The sequence below is a fragment of the Gigantopelta aegis genome, chromosome 3, assembly GCF_016097555.1.
Source record: "Gigantopelta aegis isolate Gae_Host chromosome 3, Gae_host_genome, whole genome shotgun sequence".
Lineage (NCBI taxonomy): Eukaryota > Metazoa > Mollusca > Gastropoda > Neomphalida > Peltospiridae > Gigantopelta > Gigantopelta aegis.
In genome coordinates, this window is record NC_054701.1 from 36,362,983 (window position 1) to 36,382,830 (window position 19,848).

At 37.5% G+C, this 19,848-nt stretch overlaps 1 protein-coding gene across 1 annotated transcript in view; it reads right to left on the reverse strand.

Moving 5' to 3' along the window:
• Positions 1–19,114, reverse strand: part of LOC121367961 (protein Wnt-7b-like) — a 61,327-nt gene extending 42,213 nt beyond the window's left edge. Inside the window, exons 1-2 of the mRNA XM_041492431.1 lie at positions 18,916–19,114; positions 13,951–14,180 (exon numbers count right to left, since the gene is read on the reverse strand). Coding sequence (XP_041348365.1) covers positions 13,951–14,180; positions 18,916–18,989 — 304 coding nt within the window. The 5' untranslated portion in view covers positions 18,990–19,114. The remainder of the gene's footprint in view (positions 1–13,950; positions 14,181–18,915) is intronic.
• Positions 19,115–19,848: the final 734 nt, after the last annotated feature.

A 19,848-nucleotide genomic window follows, 5' to 3' on the forward strand; every position in this document is an offset into this window, starting at 1 on the left:
GTGTCGTTAAACAAAACAAACTTTAACTTTACTTGTTCTACAAATTCCTTGCAAAGCGGCGAAGAGATGGTCAGTGAAAGAGTCTTCGCCAGTGGTGCGGTAGGCGCAGTAACGGTCTGTTAAAGTATATATTTAAAATTAAAACCAATTTTATAATTTTGTTGTTGGTTTGGTTTATATTAGGCTTCTGTTTTAGTGTTTGCTGGTTTAAAGGAACTGTCCTGAGTTTGCTTGTAAGATGTTTCTGACTAACAGGACATGAAGGAACTGTTTTATTTAACGACGCACTCAACACATTTTATTTACGGTTATATGGCGTCGGACATATGGTTAAGGACCACAAAGATATTGAGAGAGGAAACTCACTGTCGCCACTTCATGGGCTACTCTTTTCGATTAGCAGCAAGGGATCTTTTATATGCACCATCCCACAAACAGAATAACACATACCACGGCCTTTGATATACCAATCGTCGTGCACTGGCTGGAGCGAGAAATAGTCCAATGGGCCCACCGACGGGGATCGATCCCAGACCGACCACGCATCAAGCGAACGCTTTACCACTAGGCTACGTCCCGTCCCCTCACTAACAGAGCCTTTTTGGTGACTAAAAGTATATACTGAGAGGCATAAATAACGCAATTGGTATGTCAATAAATATTTTTTTTATATAGAAATGTGATATCATATCATAAACATGCGAACAACTGACACATTGCTAACAATTGGTAACTGAAAGAAACATTTTCTTTTCAAATCTGGGGAAAAACTGGAATAAAATGTGTTTGAAGTAAACAAAAACCATAAATTGCTGTATATAGCAACGACACAGCATTGCATATGAAAACAAAATGTGCACATGCGTTGCCTGTACTGGTCTCCGTATAAAAAAACATCCTTTGTTTTCGTTGTCCTGTCTTTTTTTCTTCTCCAATATGGCACTATAAATAATGCTGAAAAATTATATTTGATTGCAAACACATTTTATTCTCTTTCGCTTTCAGTTGTTACCAATATCTCATTTGTCCGCATGCATAATATATATGACATTTCTATTAGAAAATATCAGTGAAATACCCATTGTGTTGTTTATGCCTTTTAGAATATATTAAATACATTTTCCTGTTTAGAATATCAGTGACTGAAGGTGATGGTCGTCGTCCTAATGCAGGATTTTACTTCTCAGTAATTTCATACGTACAATAAAATAAAATAAAAACAATTACGAAGTTTAAATGAAAAACTACTTTTTCAAACGTTAGCTCATGACCGCAAACACACTGGATATATAGACACTGGTATTCTATTAAACAAAATTTCATTTAATATGTAATTTTAATCTTTAAAAATACTCTGTCAGTTGGAAACATCTAATGCTAGTGTCAGACTATCAACTGTCACGACGGAGTTGGCAAACTCGACAGTTGCGTTGTGATTTCTCCCAACTACCGACTTTTGACGGGTGCGCTCAGATTAACATCTAATCGGTCGTAGGAGATGTATACGACGAGAATCGAGCGCTCAGCCTAGCAACTGGACAGTCGTAGAAGTCGAGAGATCGGCGAGTTGGCTAACTCCGTCGTGATAGTTAGTAGTCTGACACTAGCATTATAATGGCCGTAAACTCAGGACAGTCCCTTTAACAGTTTTCACTATACGCGTATCAATATACCAGCACCATCTTAACAATATACATGACATCCAGTGCCTCGAGTGATGAGAGACAGACGATTAGGTATTAATAAAGCAATGTCACCTTGATAATAACACACGATGTAGAACACCGCCTTTGGATATTTGAAATATTACACTCTGATATCCATCGACAATGCCGCTGTATCACTACGCCGTGCGACTCCGCCGTTCTAATATTGTCATAGTTAGGCCGACTTTACGGAAATTAGTTCTGATGCATAGTTCTGAATTGAGATAAGCTAGGGACAAATTATCAGATATATGGTAATAACACAATAACACATAGCATTTTTTGGATATATATATATGAACAATTTACACAGACATTTTTTTCTCTTTTATTGTTCTATGGTATGACCACCCACTGGGATCCGTACTATGCGGTTAAAATGCCGTGGGCTTCAATTTTATGCTATGCGAACAAATTTGTAGGGTCTATGTTTGCGATTCCATCATTACCGCGGGCAGGGTTTGAAAATTATGGGCTGTCGTTGATTTAACAGATGAATCAAATATGACAAAATTCTGTCATGTAGAATCCTTAATAATACACCATAACGGCACGTTGTATTTGAGAAGATATACACATTATATTTGAAATTTAGAAATCGTATGTCATTTAAGTCTCTATCTATGGTTAACAGCGTAAGGAATGCCGTCCACCATATATGAATTGTAAGTCCAAGGGTGAATAAAGGATTTTTCAAAAGACGGGTACAATGTTTAAAAAGGGCACCTCCAGTATTCAGTTAGAGGATGCAACGCTGACAAAGGGCACACATTTTTTGTTCAAAAATACACTAACATGTACATGTATTATCTACAAGTATATGGTAAGCTGCCATAGATATATCAAGCTGAGCAAGGTATTGCATGTTTCTTACTAAAAACAAGTCAAAGTTTATTTAGGTAGTACTAGACCAAATAACTTCCGGCTGGGTCAAAGTTCGAGGTGCACCGAACTTTTGATAGAGAAGTGAACACCACAAGTCCTGTGATTGGTTATAAATGTGAGTGTGTTGGTTGTAAAAAATAATAGTTTTATCTGGGTTAAAAAAAAATGCAATTTTATTTCATCTAGTACCAATGTGTCAAGTAGCCTTGTGCTTGAAACATGTATGGGGTACCTGTAAAAAAAAGTACTAGAATTTTGTGCGGAACTAGGGTAGTCATAGACGCTACCCGTTAATCTCAGAAACGAGCAGCTTGACCCCCATTTTTTTCTGATTCACTTTAAGTGTGAGGGGTGGTAGTATTTATATCTGTGGAGTTTATGTCGGTTGATACGTTGCAGGTAGGAGTTTTAGCCACATATGTTACTATTGTCGTCTATGGGATTTGATTTGGTAGTATACACCCTATAACGACATCATTAGAGCACATTTATTTATTTATAATTGGCTATTGAATGTCAAACATTTGGTAATTCTGACATTATCTTAGTGAGGTCAGGTCAGGTCAGGTCATAGGTCTTTACGTGCACTTTCAGAGCAGGCTGTTGTAGCGCACGCCTGTCCTGGGCACAAGAGCCAGCCTCGGCCAGCTCCTCCGTCCAGGACAGGAAAAGCTTAGTTAGGAAAACCGCTACATTTTTATATTAGTAACATGGGATCTTTTATATGCATAATATAACAGACAGGATAGCACATACCACGGCCATTGATATTCCTGTCGTGGTGCACTGGCTGGGACGAGGAATATCCCAATGGGTCCACCGACGGGGATCGATCCCAAACTGACCGCGCATCAGGCGAGCGCTTCACCACTGGGCTACGTCCCGCCCCTTACACTGGATTTGTTTGAGGATTTCGGATTATATCAGTGGCAGATCCGGGAATTGTGAAAGTAAATGTTAAGATCTACGATTACACGACACAGTCCTCTCTGGGGCGGGGATGGGTTCGGAGCAGGGGTCGTTCAAGAACCAAACTAACGTAACAGAAATCTGGAGATTCTCAAAACAAATTGGTGGGCATAGGGAACGCTGAAGGGGCGCGTTCTAGCCCAGTGGTAAAAACGTTCGCTTTGATGCGCGTTCTGTCTAGGATCGATCCCCGTCGGTGGACCCATTGGGTTATTTCTCCTTCCAGCCAGTGCTCCACAACTGGTGTAACAGAGGCCGTGGTGTATATTATCCTGTCTGTGGGATGGTGCATATAAAAGATCCCTCACTGCTAATCGAAAAGAGGAGCCCATGAAGTGGCGACAGCGGGTGTCCTCTCTCAATATCTGTGTGGCCCTTAACCATATGTCTGACGCCATATAACTGTAAATAAAATGTGTTGAGTTCGTCGTTAAAAAAAAATCCCTTCCTTCCTTCCATGCTTGAATATTTTAAGATCCCGAAGCTGTCATTGTGTGCCTCATAATGTGATATTTAAGTTCGTACCATTATCAACTTGCAAACATAGATATTGGTTTTTTTTGTAATACAAACTGTATGTATGTCGTCATTGTTCTTGTGAAAAAAGAATGTCTTCAAATGCTATGTTATCTATTATATAGATGACACCATACAATATATTCTACATTAATTTTTAATATAACGCATACAGTTAAAGTTTGTTTTGTTTAACGACAGCACTGGAGCACATTGATTAATTAATTATCGGCTATTGGATGTCAAACATTTGGTAATTCTGACTCGTAGTCATCAAAGGAAACCTACTATATTTCCACATTAGTACCAAGGGATCTTTTATATGCACTTTCCCACAGACAGGAAAGCACATACCACGGCCTTTAACCGGTTGTGGTGCACTGGTTGGAACGAGAAAAACCCCATCAGTTGAGTTGATCCACCGATGTGGTTCGATCCTGTGACGCAAGCACTTCATATATTGTATACAGATAAAATACAGTATATACCATATTTATTTTCTTATAATGGTAGCATCTGCAGTGATGTTTTATATGTTTACAAATCTCTTGTCAATACTGAAGAGAACAAATACGTTTAAACCATTATTACTATGTAAATGACGATAATGATGACATTAAAATTTAATGTCGTACCTATATCCATCTATGGCACGCAAGTCTACTAATGCCTGTGGTGTTTGCCGAGGACCGGAAGTTAATGCGTCAGAGAGAGAGAGAGAGAGAGAGAGAGAGAGAGAGAGAGAGAGAGAGAGAGAGAGAGAGAGAGAGAGAGAGAGAGAGAGAGAGAGAGAGAGAGAGAGCGTCTCTTCATAAAATGCTTCTACGAGAAAAGCAGCAAATGATCTTTAATATAGATTTTTCTATAGGCAATGCATACAACATTTCATGTACTAGTCATGGAACACTGATTGGGACAATCTGAGTCCATCGAGGGCGATCGATCCTGCAACCCATCGCGCCTCAGACAAGCGCTGTACCACTGAATTATATCCCGTGGCCGTCTAGGTGAAAACGCAGACGATAAAGTTAAAAGTGTCTGAATACCACTGACATAGCGCACATAAACGAAATCTGCATTAATTCAATAATATTGCCCGGTGCAGCCATGCATCACAGCACTCTTAAAACAAGTTTATGGCATGCACGCTTCAGCAAATCTAGTACTTGTGATTTTCTAAATTCTATTTTAAAACTGTATCAAAGATCATTTCTGTACATAGAAAATAATATGCACAAAAATGCTTACAATGCCTGTATAGTTTATACATTCACACGGTTTTTACTTTTATGTGAAAATTGTACTAAAGATCCTTTCTGTACCTAGACCGCACATGGGTGGGAGTGGGGAGGGGAGGATACACAAAAATGCTTGCAATGCCTTTATACTTTCATAAACAAGCCGTTTTTATTTATTTATTAAGTTTAATTGTAAAACCGTGTTAAAGATCTTTTATGTACATAAACTATAAAATGGACAAAAATAAGCGCAAAAATGCATTAAATATATTTTAAACGCACAAAATTACTGTCTACCGGAGAAAAAGACTATGCAAAGATTAGATCAATTGAATTTATAAACTATGCACTTAACAGTAAAAATATATATGTAAAAATCCTTTCTACATCGTGGATAATTACAGAAGACAGTTTAAAATACAATGATAGTTTATTTCGTTGTGTCATTACCATTACTTTAAACGAAACCAACAACAACAACAAACAAACAAACCAGAAAAGAAGAAAAAAAAAAAGAAAAAAAAGGAAAGAAAAGAATGAAAGAAAGAAGAAAGTTCGTTTAATAGTATCACAGCAATAGGACAGTCAGAAGATATTACGCGTGAGTCATTTAAAGACGTCATCAGTGGTAGGTTATTACGCATATTCCTACAGACATGATAGCACATGGTGCGGTTTGTGACATACTAGTCGTATAGCACTGGTTACAACAGTATTTTTTTCATTTTAACTTATTTTCGTGCTTATATCCAATTAAGGTTCAAGCACGCTGTCCTGAGCACACACCTCAGCTATCTGGGCTGTCTGTCCAGGGCAGTGGGTTAGTTGTTAATTGTTAGTGGTTAGTGAGAGAGAAGAGGGTGTAGTGGCCTTACACCTACCCATTGAGTGGTTTATACTCGCTCTGGATGGGAGCCGGTACCGGGCTGCGAACCCTGTACCTACCAGCTTATGTCCGATGGCTTAACCACGACGTCACCAAGGTCGGTGACAACAGTAAACAACTAACTTGCGTAACAGTAAATTCTCATGACTACGAGAAAACAATTTATACAAAACAGCAATATTAAAAACTGAAGTCATACTAGAGCAACAATAAGACACTGGCAGAAGTCACTGCAGAATCCTCCTTGGAAGAAGGATATGCTGAAGAAAACAGTGGAAGAGGAAGATGAGAAGGAAGAAGAAAACGGAGAAGAAGAAAAATGAAGAAAGAAAGAAAAGACGTGAAGAAGAAAAGAAGAATTAATAAATGTTTAGCGACACTCCAGCACAAAGCATACATTGGCTACTGGGAAGAAGAAGAAGAAGACAAAGAAGAAGAAGAAGAAGAAGAAGAAGAAGAAGAAGAAGAAGAAGAAGAAGAAGAAGAAGACGACGACGACGACGAAGAAGAAGAAAAAGAAGAAGAAGAGAAGAAACTTTGTTTGTTCTCTAGTTTGTTTTATAGTAACATGAACTGGGACGTTCATCTTTATAGTGAACGTTTACAACTAGGAGATCTAGTTTCACTGGCATAGTGATTATGACACCAGCTTTAAGACCAATTGACTACATGTATAACCAAAATAAATAAATAAAATCCAATGGCTCCCATGACATACAACCAACACAAACAACATCACGGCGAAGAGTGACATGACAAAACAAAACTGGTAGAAACGTGATCGGGTGATATATATCGGGTCTATTTGTTCCCAGGTAAATCTGGCTTTCTGTAGTTTGTTTTCACCGTACATTAAGTCAGCTTCTGTATGTAGGGGTGAAAAGTCGGGCTGATTACCCGCCAAGACGTAATTATAGACATGACACATGGCCTGGACATATCGTGCAATCACGCGACATGAAACCAGAGACGACTTTAAAAAGATGGTGGGTAGTAAAAAATCGAAATATTATAGCAGAGAAGATTTCATTCTGGGATCCAATTTTCAAGTGATGAGCCCGAGACTGCGGATCACTTGGTGTAGGAACGAGGTTGTGGGTTGTTGGTGGTGGTGGTGGAGCAATTGCTTGAGATACGATGGGTCGTAGGATCGATCCCCTCCCAGGGAGCATACCCATTTTCCCCTAGTTCAATCCAATACTTCATTTTATGACAAAGTTTGTTGTTATTTTTTTCTTTAATGATACCGCTTATTTATTAATCATCGGATACTGGATGCCAAACATTTAGTAATTTGTGACTCATTTTCCCCATTAGAAGCAACGAGTGCTTTTCCACAGACAGGACAGCGCACACCACGGCCTTTTTACACCAGTTGTGAGGCACTGGCTTCAAATAGTAATACCTCAATGGGCCAACCGACAGGGATCGATCCTAGATTGATCGCGCATTAGTCCAGGACACTACCACTGGGGTCCTGCCGTAATGTTTTTGGGTGTCGAATAACCAAACATTATTTTCCTTTAACCCCCCCCCCCCACCCGACTGCTTGCTTGAGGTGCTAGCGTCGCAGGATCGAACCACCTCCGTAGATCCATTCACCTGATTGGTTTTTCTCGTTCCAACTAGTACACCACAGCTGGTCAAATGCCGTGGTATGTGCTTTCCTGTCTGTGGGAAAGTGCATATAAAAGATCCTTTGCTGCATTAGGAAAAATATAGCGGGTTTCTTCTGATGACTACGTCTCAGAATTACCAAATGTTTGACATTCAAAAGCCGATGAATAATTAATCAATATGCTCTAGTGATGTCGTTAAACAAAACAAACTTTTAACTTCTACTTTACCCCCACCCCCCACCCCCGGGGCCCCCACTCTTCCCTGATAATCACACTTACAATAATTATATATTGTATCCGCAGACTTAGCTGAAGTGTCGTTAAACAACAACAAAAACCTATTATTCTTTGACATGCTACGAATTTGTCTTTTTTTTGTGGTGGAAAGTTAGTTTGAAGTTTTAAGTCCGAAGCAGTCGCTTGCAATGAAACTTGCCCATGCGTGAAACACCAAGAATCTAGTTCATGGCGAGGCGTTTCACACCTACGTGAAGTGGTTTTCCCCATAAAATAACGAGAGCATTAAAACATAAAGAAGACTACTGCTATAACGCACACACACGTTAAAATACACTGAAACACAGACGCTATGTAACGTTGAGCTCGGTTATTACTTGCGTGAGCGCAACATATTGTAGAACTAGAAATGAAAGTTGCCCAACGACTGGCATATCGAAGCTTGTTCGGCCTGGGAAGAATAGTGGTTAAGTACAGGCCTATCCACCAAACTACAAGGATCTGCCGCTCACTCAAACCGGACAACCAATTTTATGATTACCATCATCCTAAAGAATGGTCGTTGCAGCCAGTGCTCCACAACTGGTGTAACAAAGGCTGTGGTATTATACTAACCTGTCTGTGGAATGATGCATATAAAAGATCCCTTGCTGCTAATCGAAAAGAGTAGCCCAAGAAGTGGTTTCCTCTCTCAATATCTGTGTAGTCCTTAACCATATGTTCGACGCCATATAACCGTAAATAAAATGTGTTGAGTGCGTCGTTAAATAAAAACATTTCCTTCCAAAGGAATGGTAAATTGAACGTTGAAGGGGAGGAAGAGAAGGAGGATGACGACGAAGAGGAGAAGGAGGAGAAGGGGGAGCAGGAGGAGAAGGAGGAGGAGGAAGAGGAGGAGAAGGGGAGAAGGAAACAACGAGGAGGAAGAGGATGTGAATAAGATGAAGATGAAGACAGGGGGAAAAAAGATGAATTTTTGGTTAATGACACCTCAGCACTTTTTAAACTATGGCTATTTAGTATCTAACAACTTGGTCAAGTGACAGAGATGGGAAGTCCGTTGCCGTCACACAAGCTACTCTTTCCCAAAGCATCAAATGATCTGTTATAAGCGCTTTCCTTTTGACAGGGCAATACATACGGACTTGCCTCGGAATCGGCCACTGGCGATGTCAGAGACTGAATCCGGGGTAGGCGTGCCTGAACCTTCGGGATATGGACACGTAAAAACAGTTCCTAGTTCCCTTTGCTGTATCCGTCATGGGACACTGGTTGGAGCAACAAATTGATGTTCATTTAGAGAAGAGGACGACGAATAACAAAGTAAAGAAATGGGGCTGGTTGTGGAGGTTTGGGTGTGGGTAATTTTTGGCATTCTTCCATCATAGAACTGTTCAGGCACGCCTGTCGTAGCCTCAACCTCCGACTTCGCTAGAGTTTTGTCCAAGACAAGTAAAGGGGTTGGTTGGGTGTGTGTGAGTGTGGGTACGTTTTGACATTCTTCCGTCAGAGAACTGTTCCAAGCGCGCCTGTCGTAACCTCAACCTCCGACTTCGCCAGAGTTTTGTCCAAAACAAGGAAAGGGGTTGGTTGGGTGTGTGTGAGTGTGGGTAATTTTTGACATTCTTCCATCAGAGAACTGTTCAAGCACGCCTGTCGTAGCCTCAACCTCCGACTTAGCCGGAGAGTTTTGTCCAAGGGGTTGGTTTGGAAATCCAGCTTGTTTTAAACACACACCGAGGTTTTCAATAACATGTAAACTCTGTAACAAAAATTGTCATATACAAGCTGTCGTGGGTGTATCACCATCATCGTCGCCATTATTACTATCACCACCACCACCACTACTTAGCCGTTTAAAGTGTTTGTGTCCGCGGTGTCAAGCCGGTTATCCAGCCACTAATAGCCGTGTATATCCGGGTGTGGATCATTCATCTCCCAATTAGCCACGGCTTTCTACAGCGGCAACCAAGCGGATAACCGACTGGTCCGCCCGCGTCTCACACCGCTAAGCCGACGTTGCTAAGTCGTCATTGAATTTCGTTTTTCCAACATGGCTTGAAAGAAACTGATGGGCTCGTCTGTAAACAGAACGCAGATTATCGAGACTTCGGGTGGGCACACAACACTGAGTAGACTTTGCGGAACACCACGGTATCTTATCCCTACCCCTTTCAGTCCGGACTCGCACAATACGTCTGTTGACAGAAGTCAGTTTACTGAAAACCTGCACGGGGATGCTTAGACGGAAAAGGATTATTATTTGAAGGGGGGAGGGATCTTTTTTTTTTATGATCTACTTAAGGTTAATTCGTTTTTGTTTTGTTTTTTGTTTGGGTATTTTTTGTTTGTTTTTCGAGTTTATTTTTGAAGATCAAGTTCTTTATATTGCTTTATGTTTTTATAAGTTTTCGGCATTATACAAACATAAGCATATAATAAATAAAGCCATAAGCAATAGTTATTAATTAATTTCTAGAATTAAAACTAATATGATGAAAAACTTACGTATATTAAATAAACTAAAATATATAAATTTAAATAAATAAATAAACAATGAATGATTAAATCAATGAATTAAATGAAATGAAAACCAAATAGTCAACTGGGTTTTGTTTTGTGTATTGATCATTATAACATGTTTTCTTTTTATCGACACCACTACAGCACATTGGACGTCAAACATTAATTTTGATAACTATGGCATAATAGTATATGCTCATTAATAACCCGATACATTTTTCCATTAACAAGGGTCCTTTTAATTGCACTTTTTCACAGGCAGGACAGCACATACACCAGATCTTTGATACACCAGTCGTGGGGAACTGGTTGGGACGGGGAAAACCCATCATTAAAGGCACTAATCCTAGTTATTAAGCAGTGTAAAATAGTTTCGACGACCATAGCGATTTTCCCTTAATTCAACCCCTGCAATTGCCCACGGCAATCGGCAATGCCGTGGAGATTGCCGTGGAGTTTTTAATTCTCTACAGCACTTTTTTTTCCTTGGACTATATTCAGTTTTTGTTCAATGGCATGAGTTTTGGTTTTTTTTGCCATAGACATTTTCTTAATTGCAGGGGTTGTTAATTTACACCATTAGTTAAACACTTTGCTAAATCATCACTTTTAGCAAATCCAGTGTGTTTCTGATCGTCTTGGGGTCTAATTCTGAAAGCTATTTTTAAGCTCGCTTTAGCAACATCACATCATCTTTGCACGTATTTTTGCATTAAACTACGAGATCGCAAATGTGTGAATTAGGCCCCTGGTGGTTATAGTGACCCCGTCCCATACGCATTTAATATTGAACAGAAAAAGTACCTACATCGAAAACTAAAGTCAATGACTTCAGTATTAAGAGTTTCCTAAACGACTACGAATTGAATCTTTACCGAATACAGACGTCTTAGTTTGCGAATGGATCTATCGTTTATATTTACCCCCCACACCCTCCCATATCAGTCACAAATTCGTTAAAAGGACATACCCTAGTTTTTAAACGCTAAGGCATATATTTTACTATTAGAGCCGTTTTTGATAACTGAAATCATACTTTACTTAGATTTTATTGTTTAGATTATCCATTTCCGTACATTCGAAGTGTTTTTGGTCATCCTGGTGTTTTTAACATCACAAAATGCATTTCTCATATTGTTAAAAACGCACGTGCGTCGGAGAAGTAAGAGTTATGGAGTCGAGTTTTAGTCCGCTTTCAGAGGGTATTTCATCATTTCAAAGTCACAGAATCGTTTCACTCAGTTGTAACTGTATTCAAATGTGTTACAGGTTTGTAGATTAACTAAACGTAGTGTGCATTTTCATGGGCTGAAAGTAGGGTCAGTTCCTTTAAATGAACATGTTAATATATACATAGCATTGAATTTGGAGTTGTTTTCTTTAGGATTACAGCCGGAATCATAAAATCAGTTAATATCGATATTTGGGGATTCTATCTCATAATCAAATTACTCTTCCAAACCAAAATATGGGATTCTTGGAAACCAAATCGCAGCCTTTTAAAATTAAAACACATTAATGTAAAAGTTTTACTATAGCGATTACTACCACCAGCATCATTATTGCTAAAACTGCCATCACTACCATTACAGGATCCCATATTAAAGGTATATTTTTCCAGACAAACCTTTCCATAATTCAAAAACTTCCCCACCCCCAAAGCGCGGATCCATCAAGAACTTGACGTAAGATAAACAGGAATTAAACTTAATTATTTTACAAAAAATCAGGGGGCATAAGGCCCCATGGGTCCCTGTATAAATCTTTACTTGGCCTCCACTCCCATCACCAAACAGTAAAAAAACACTTCACAATTATTTGTAAAATCCATTAATCATCATGATGTGACAAGCAGATGTAACAAGCAGATGTAACCCTTAGGGGCATCAAGGGTGGGGTGGGGGGTGGGGGTCGTCAATAGATGCAGTTTGCCCGGAGGCCCTAGAAAATGTGCGCCGTGTTGGGATGGTCATGATTTTAAAAATAAAACTAGAAAATATTTTAGGTAGTGCAGACGATCAAATTAGCATCGCCCCAGGCGTAGTAATACTTTCATCGCCATTGATGGTAAGTGCATATTTAGTAATTGCACCAATTTGTTAAGATATACTGCATGCATTAAAATGTAATACTAGTTTGTGAAGAGTTGAATATTAGGGTGGGGGGATATCCTGTGTTTAATAACAAAACTTAAAAAGACGATAGATTAATATACTCATATGCTATATATATTGGTAATAAAAATATAAATTTAGAAAATTTGAAATATAAATCATATCGATACACGCATTCGAGATTTGCTTCAACCCAATTATTTTAAAATGATACCTTAACAAATTAGTTTAGACAAAAATCCAAAATGATATTCAACTACTACAGACCTGGGCCTAATTCACTAAACTCTCGCAATTTTGCGATCTTGCAGTGCAATGCTAAAATACTTATAGGGGCCTAATTCTCAATGGTCTCTTAGGCTCTGCTAGACAACAAAGCATCCTCTTTGTAAGTATTTTAGCATTGCACTGCGAGATCGCAAAGTTGCGAGAGTTTAGTGAATTAGGCCCCAAAAATGCACTGAAGTTTTCTAAAAATTTATTATAACTACACGAATAAAGGTTATACTGACCAAATACAAAATGTAAATGGCTACAGACTCAGGGTAGTCCCTTTAACCAACAGGGTAATAGCACGGAAGTTTCATAATACACTAACACTGTGTTAATTACTTCTGTGTGTTTGACCTTAGTTGGTAACCAAATTACTGTTCGTAACCAAAGACAGTCTGTGTATACGTCCAAAGAAAACGTTTGACAAGAAGGCAGACAATATTGTATACACTCATACCTCATGTGTGTATGTGTGTGTGTGACAGAGAGAGAGAGAGAGAGAGAGAGAGAGAGAGAGAGAGAGAGAGAGAGAGAGAGAGAGAGAGAGAGAGAGAGAGAGAGAGAGAGAGAGAGAGAGAACGTAAGAAGAGAGCGAATGTAAGCAGAGAGCGAAAAATGGAGAGAGACAGAAACGAAGGAGATAGAGATTGAATGAAGAAAAAGCAATCGAAAGGAGAGAATGAAAACGAGAGAGTAAGCAAACGAGGGAGAGAGGGAGGAGAGAGAATGAGGAAAGAATGAACGAAAGGAGAAAAAAAGAGAGAGAGAGAGAGGGGGAGGGGGAGAGAGAGAGAGAGAGAGAGAGAGAGAGAGAGAGAGAGAGAGAGAGAGAGAGAGAGAGAGAGAGAGGGGGGGGGAGAGGAGAAATGGTCAAAGTAGGAAGGGAGAGAGAGGTGGGGGAGGGAAATAAGATTTGAGAGAACATGGGGAAGGAATGAAAGAAACACTCACAGACAGACAGACAAACAAACAAAATAGTCTTACCTGTTAACTGTTCGTATCCAAACATAGATCCGCCATACCCCACATTTGTACAGTTCCAACGTAAATTCCGAAATTGAAATTGGCACTCCGTATGTCCAAGTTTGGCCCCCTCCCCTATTGCGACAATGGCATCCGGCCTGCCGCGGCAGATTGCTCGCTGTTTTGGGGCCAGTCCAGGAATTTTGTTACAGATAATGTTAGCTCCCAATGCCACCACCGAAGAAAGAGCCCTGTAAAATGTAAAAGAAAAGACAAATATCAAAATATAAGTAAGTAGTATGTTCCAGTGTATTATTATTATTATTATTATTATTATTATTATTATTTTAAATTAAGATGTTTTTAAAGACAATTTTAATATATTGTATATTTTTAAAAATTATAAATGTATACCGAACAACACCCCCCCCCCCCCAAAAAAAAAAGAAAAAAAAAAGAAGAAGAAGCAAAACAGACTATTTCAATAAATATACAGGTATATGTTTTTATTTAATGCTAACATTAATTCAGTAAATATACCGTCAAAATTGGTCTGAAATGTTCACAAGACATTGATCATTTTAATAGACACAAAAACAAATGGGATTCAAACTGAACAATTTTAAATAAATTAAAGAAAACTCATTTAACATTCGCGTTGCTTTTATTTATATATATATATATATGTATGTATATTATATGTATATATATATATAAACTAATGATATTAAACCATTGTCTAACATTATTATTTTGGGTATGTGAGATGGATGGGAAGAGATGGTTTTTATTGTCACCATTCACAAAAGAAAATAAAACAAAATAATTAAATTAAATTTTTTTGTAGAGTTCAGTCGACTCACGACGCAAACCAAACTGGATCCCCAACCCTATACTTATAATAACTTCTGGATCCGCCCTTAGTCTGTCTAGGAGAAAGCAGTGATGGAACTGGGCATACACGTGTGTATAGAATGTATACTCAGTTCCTCAGCCGCAAATACATTTTTAAATATGTATTTTAATATCTTAAATTGTCATCATCCATAAGGAGTTTTATGACCTTTCGAGGTATCCCATTTAAATTGTTCAAAGCATTATGGTTTGGACATTTTATACATTATAAAATGATATCTACTGCCATATTTCTGACGTCGAGTTATTTTTGTCCGATGTAAAATTATGTACATGTTTAGCATGGATATGTGGTTTTATTGCGGTTTTTGTGAAATATCCACTGGCTTTTATCTTGTAACGAAATACAATTTCCATTGATTGTTATTTTCTAGTGTAGATATATATGTTAAATAATGATGTTACAAAGTGAAAAATATTATTAAAATTTCCAACCTGCGATCCTACTGCGGGATAGCTTACATTATGTTAAGTCTTTGAACTGAAATGTAAGTATGTGAATGATTGAAATTCACGGTTTTAATAATTGATAAATTATCTCCATTTATTAAAATGCTGTTTAGAGTAATCCGCTGATTTGACAGAAAATACTGATAAGAGTGAGGCGTTTGATGGGACTATATTACAAATAGTAAAACTATGTCAAAATGGAAAACATTGTAACGAAAACGCTATATTTCATAATGTTATTTTCAGAGATCAAACGATTTGAGACAATCAAATATCTTAATTAGAGTAGACTGATTAAACATATTTTTTAAAATGTAGGTTATAAAAATAATAAATCTGAGAAAGTCATTGCAAGATTTGGCACAGGGACAGTTGAGTATTAAAAATGTAGGTTATAGAAATAATAAATCTGAGAAAGTCATTGCAAGATTTGGCACAGGGACAGTTGAGTATTAAAAATGTAGGTTATAGATATAATAAATCTGAGAAAGTCATTGCAAGATTTGGCACAGGGACAGTTGAGTATTAAAAATGTAATTGGATCAAAGACGTTTGGTTTAAATAATTCCTTGTTAAGGAAATAAAGTTGGAAACATTTTACTTAGTAGACGTTCTGTGAACAAAATGCCAGTTTAGGAGATGATGGAATATAAAAGGTTCCTGTATCGTACATTTTAAAATATGTTATTAATTTATACGAAAACGGTCGAAGAATGTTGGAACATTATATTGTTTTGAAATATCTCAAAGCCTTAGTAACATGAAAATAATATGAAAGATGCCTTATATTCAGATAAAAAAAAGAAAAAAAGAAAAAGCTTCAAATTAAGTGTTAACAAATGTCGATAAATAAAATAAAATAATTAAAGCCTAACGTTTTGTGTGATCTGTAACTAACTCAAGCGGTCGCGTGGTTTGTTTCCTTGTGTGTATTGGAACATTATCGTATTATGAAAACAGTTATGTTGAATGTACATATTCTTGTCTATGTTATTCGCTTGGTGTAAATATGTGTTATGCATCTCAACCATCAATTCAATACATTATTCGCTGGATATGGTAAAATAAATATTTTATACACCGACACATATATCACTCGATAGGATATAAATTATATGTCATTTCCTAAATCAGTGTAATACTGGTATTTACTGAGTTATAAAATTATAACTTATCCAATGCACCATCGCTTTGTTTTGTTAACAAAACTATTATATAGCTTTGTTTCAATCTTAAGCAGTGAATAAACTTTTAATCAGCAAACGATCATATATTAACAGCAGTAACGTTCTTCGGGATGTTATACAACAACAACAACGATAATAATAATAATAATAATAATAATAATAATAATAATAATAATAATAATAATAATAATAATGATGATAATAATAATATAATAATAATAATAAAAATATCAATAATTTTAAATGAAATAAAATGTAAAATTTTACTTTTAAATCTTTTATTTATTTTATCGATCTGTACTCTTCTGTTATACAACAATAACAACGACAACGACAACGACAACGACAACGACAACGACAACAACAACAACAACAACAATAATAGTAATAATAATAATAATAATAAAAATATTATCGTTGTTGTTGTTGCACTGCCATTTTTGTTGTGAATACAACCACATTACATAGAGCAAACATATTTATAAATTAAAAATAAGTTATTTTGTTCGTGCTTAACACATGCATAACATTGTTAAGAATGTGTGTGTGTGTGTGTGTGTGTGTGCGTGCGTGTGTGTGTGTGTGTGTGTGTGCTATGTTGTATGTATGTGTGTGCTGTATATAATTATGGTGTGTGTATATGTGGGTGTATTTTTGTGCGTGTCTATCTCTCTTTTTCTCTCTGTCTCTGTCTCTGTCTCTCTCTCTCTCTCTCTCTCTCTCTCCTCTCTCTCTCTCTCTCTCTCTCTCTCTCTCTCTCTCTCTCTCTCTCTCTCTCTCTCTCTCTGTGTGTGTGTGTGTGTGTGTGAGTGTGTGTGTTTGACACCTTATAATTCAGTGGAGAAACCACGTGGGGTTTTTATGTGCCATTCTCCATGTGGTATGCTGTAGGTTTTGATTAATAGCAGATAATGACGCTGTGTGACTGTATATCACAAAACCGAGTGATGCCATCACCATACATCAAAATCTCTCGCTGCGAACTATTAGTCAGTAGACTTCTCTGCGGTTATGCATCACACGCTCTTTACTATACATTAGGTCTACACGAACAGAAATAATGTAGCTCTACCTGAATAATATTAAGGTTATTCGTATTACGGTACTTTTTCTGTTTTGCGTGGAACACATTAAGGACGTCAAAGGAACGCGCTATATTTATTAAAATGTATAATGTAAGTAAACAAACTGTGAGCATTGTGCAAGTTGAAAGTAAATGGGAAATAGTTTACACTCCTGACAACTAGGGTAAGTGGTTTTTAAAGGGATATTAAAATCGCTAGATACAAATAAATATCAGAATATTACCCCAACCCCATCCCCCCCAAAACCCTAACAACACCCCCCCCACAACAACAACAAACAAACAAAACCCATCCCCCCCCCCCAAAAAAAAAAAACCCAAACAAAAACAACAACCAACAAACCACCCACGAATATAATATTTGTAGACTGTTAAATATATGTTACGCTGTGCCATATATGATCAAAAATCCAATGCTATGCAATCAATCAGATGATGTAACAAAATGTATATCAAAACCTCATTAAATAGGACTACGACGATCGACTGGAGTATAAAATATATGTTTCAAAACTTAAAGGGTAAAAATATCCTGATGTTATGTTATAGAATTATATATATATATATATATCTTATTATCTATATGAATGATTGAATGTTTAACGACACTCCAACATAAAGAATACATTGGCTATGATATATATACACCCAATTATAGACAATGTATTCTTTGTGCTGGGATGTAATTAAACATTGATTAATTCGTATATACATAAATATCGTTGTTGTGATACGATATAATAGAATTAATGAATTAATGTTTAACGACACCCTAACACAAAAAGTATATCGGCTATTGGGTATTGAACAGTGGTAAATATATAAATGAATCGGAAACGTAATAGAAATATAGCCAGCTAGATTATAAAGAAAATATTTTTTTTTTTTTTTTATTTTTTTATAATATTCATAATATTATGGCATCACTCTAAAATACCATATGAGACAGATACATAACATAATTAATAACAAATAACAGACAACTATGTAAATATCATACATACTATACATATCGTTATTCCATATAGTCTCATACCACGAAACTTCATTGGCAGAATAAAGATTAAAGCATCATACTCGAGCCATACTGCAAACTTCACAGACAACGTAAATATTGGTGGTTTGTTAATGCAAGTTTTCGCGCACGCGCACACACATGCTCGCACATGCACACACACACACGCACGCACGCACGCGCACACACACGCGCGCACGCACGCACGCACGCACACACACAAATAACGGTGGTTTCTTCAGTCTTTTTTTTTTTTGGCGCCGAGAAACCTAATAACATCAGATAGACAGATAGATAATAATGTAGTTATGAGTACGTAACGTATATATACTCACAGAAAATTCCCGTAAACGCAGTAAGACAAGTACACAAGACCGAGCATGAACTTAGTATGCCTACTAACTCCCATGCTTCGGGTCTGCCGACATTGTTTTTTCCCACGTGGTGAAAAAAAAAAGACTGTACGGCTACATAAGAATCCTAGACTAAATTTCTTTTATCCGCCATCTATTTCGCGTGATACACCCAGTAAGATAGTCCGTATATCACACCTGGACAACACAAAATAACCTTCTGCTGAGACGAGAAGCATTGATTTGATTGGTCACGACCGCGGGCCACATACCGTATGTGTGTTTCCTCCTGTCGTCGCCGACTGGATTGGTGGATAATCGGCATTTTCCGTCAGACTCCGCCCATTTTGTCTTCGGTCTCATTGACGGCTTTTCACATACACAACAAAAAACCCGTGTAATAGTGATAGTGTGTCTGCACAAAGGCTGCGAAAATCATATCGCACGTAATTATTTAGGCTACCCTGGGCTTCTCCGCTTCAGTAGCAAATACAGCGTGAAGGATTTTACTGTTAAAAACTTGAAAGGAAACGAAATCCGTATTTGTTTAAAGATATCTCAGCAATCTTAAAACTGCAGTTATTTTTGGTGTCTGTCATATATTTTATTTCGACAGTTGATGACACTGGTGGATCGAGAGATAAAGAGAGGAAACCCACTGCTGTCACACATGATATTCATGCTTTAAAAAACAAAACAAAAGCTGCAAGGGATCTTTTTACATAATATGTACTTCCCAATAGGCAAAACAGCACATACCACGGCATTTGGTGTACCAGTCGTGTGAGGCGCGTGGGCAGGAATATAGGCAGGGGGCGGGAGTGGGGGTCTAGATTGTGATCAGTGAAATTGTCAGAGACTCGAGCTATGCTGCGTCGTAAAATACATTAAGACAAATGAAAATTCGCTTGAGCA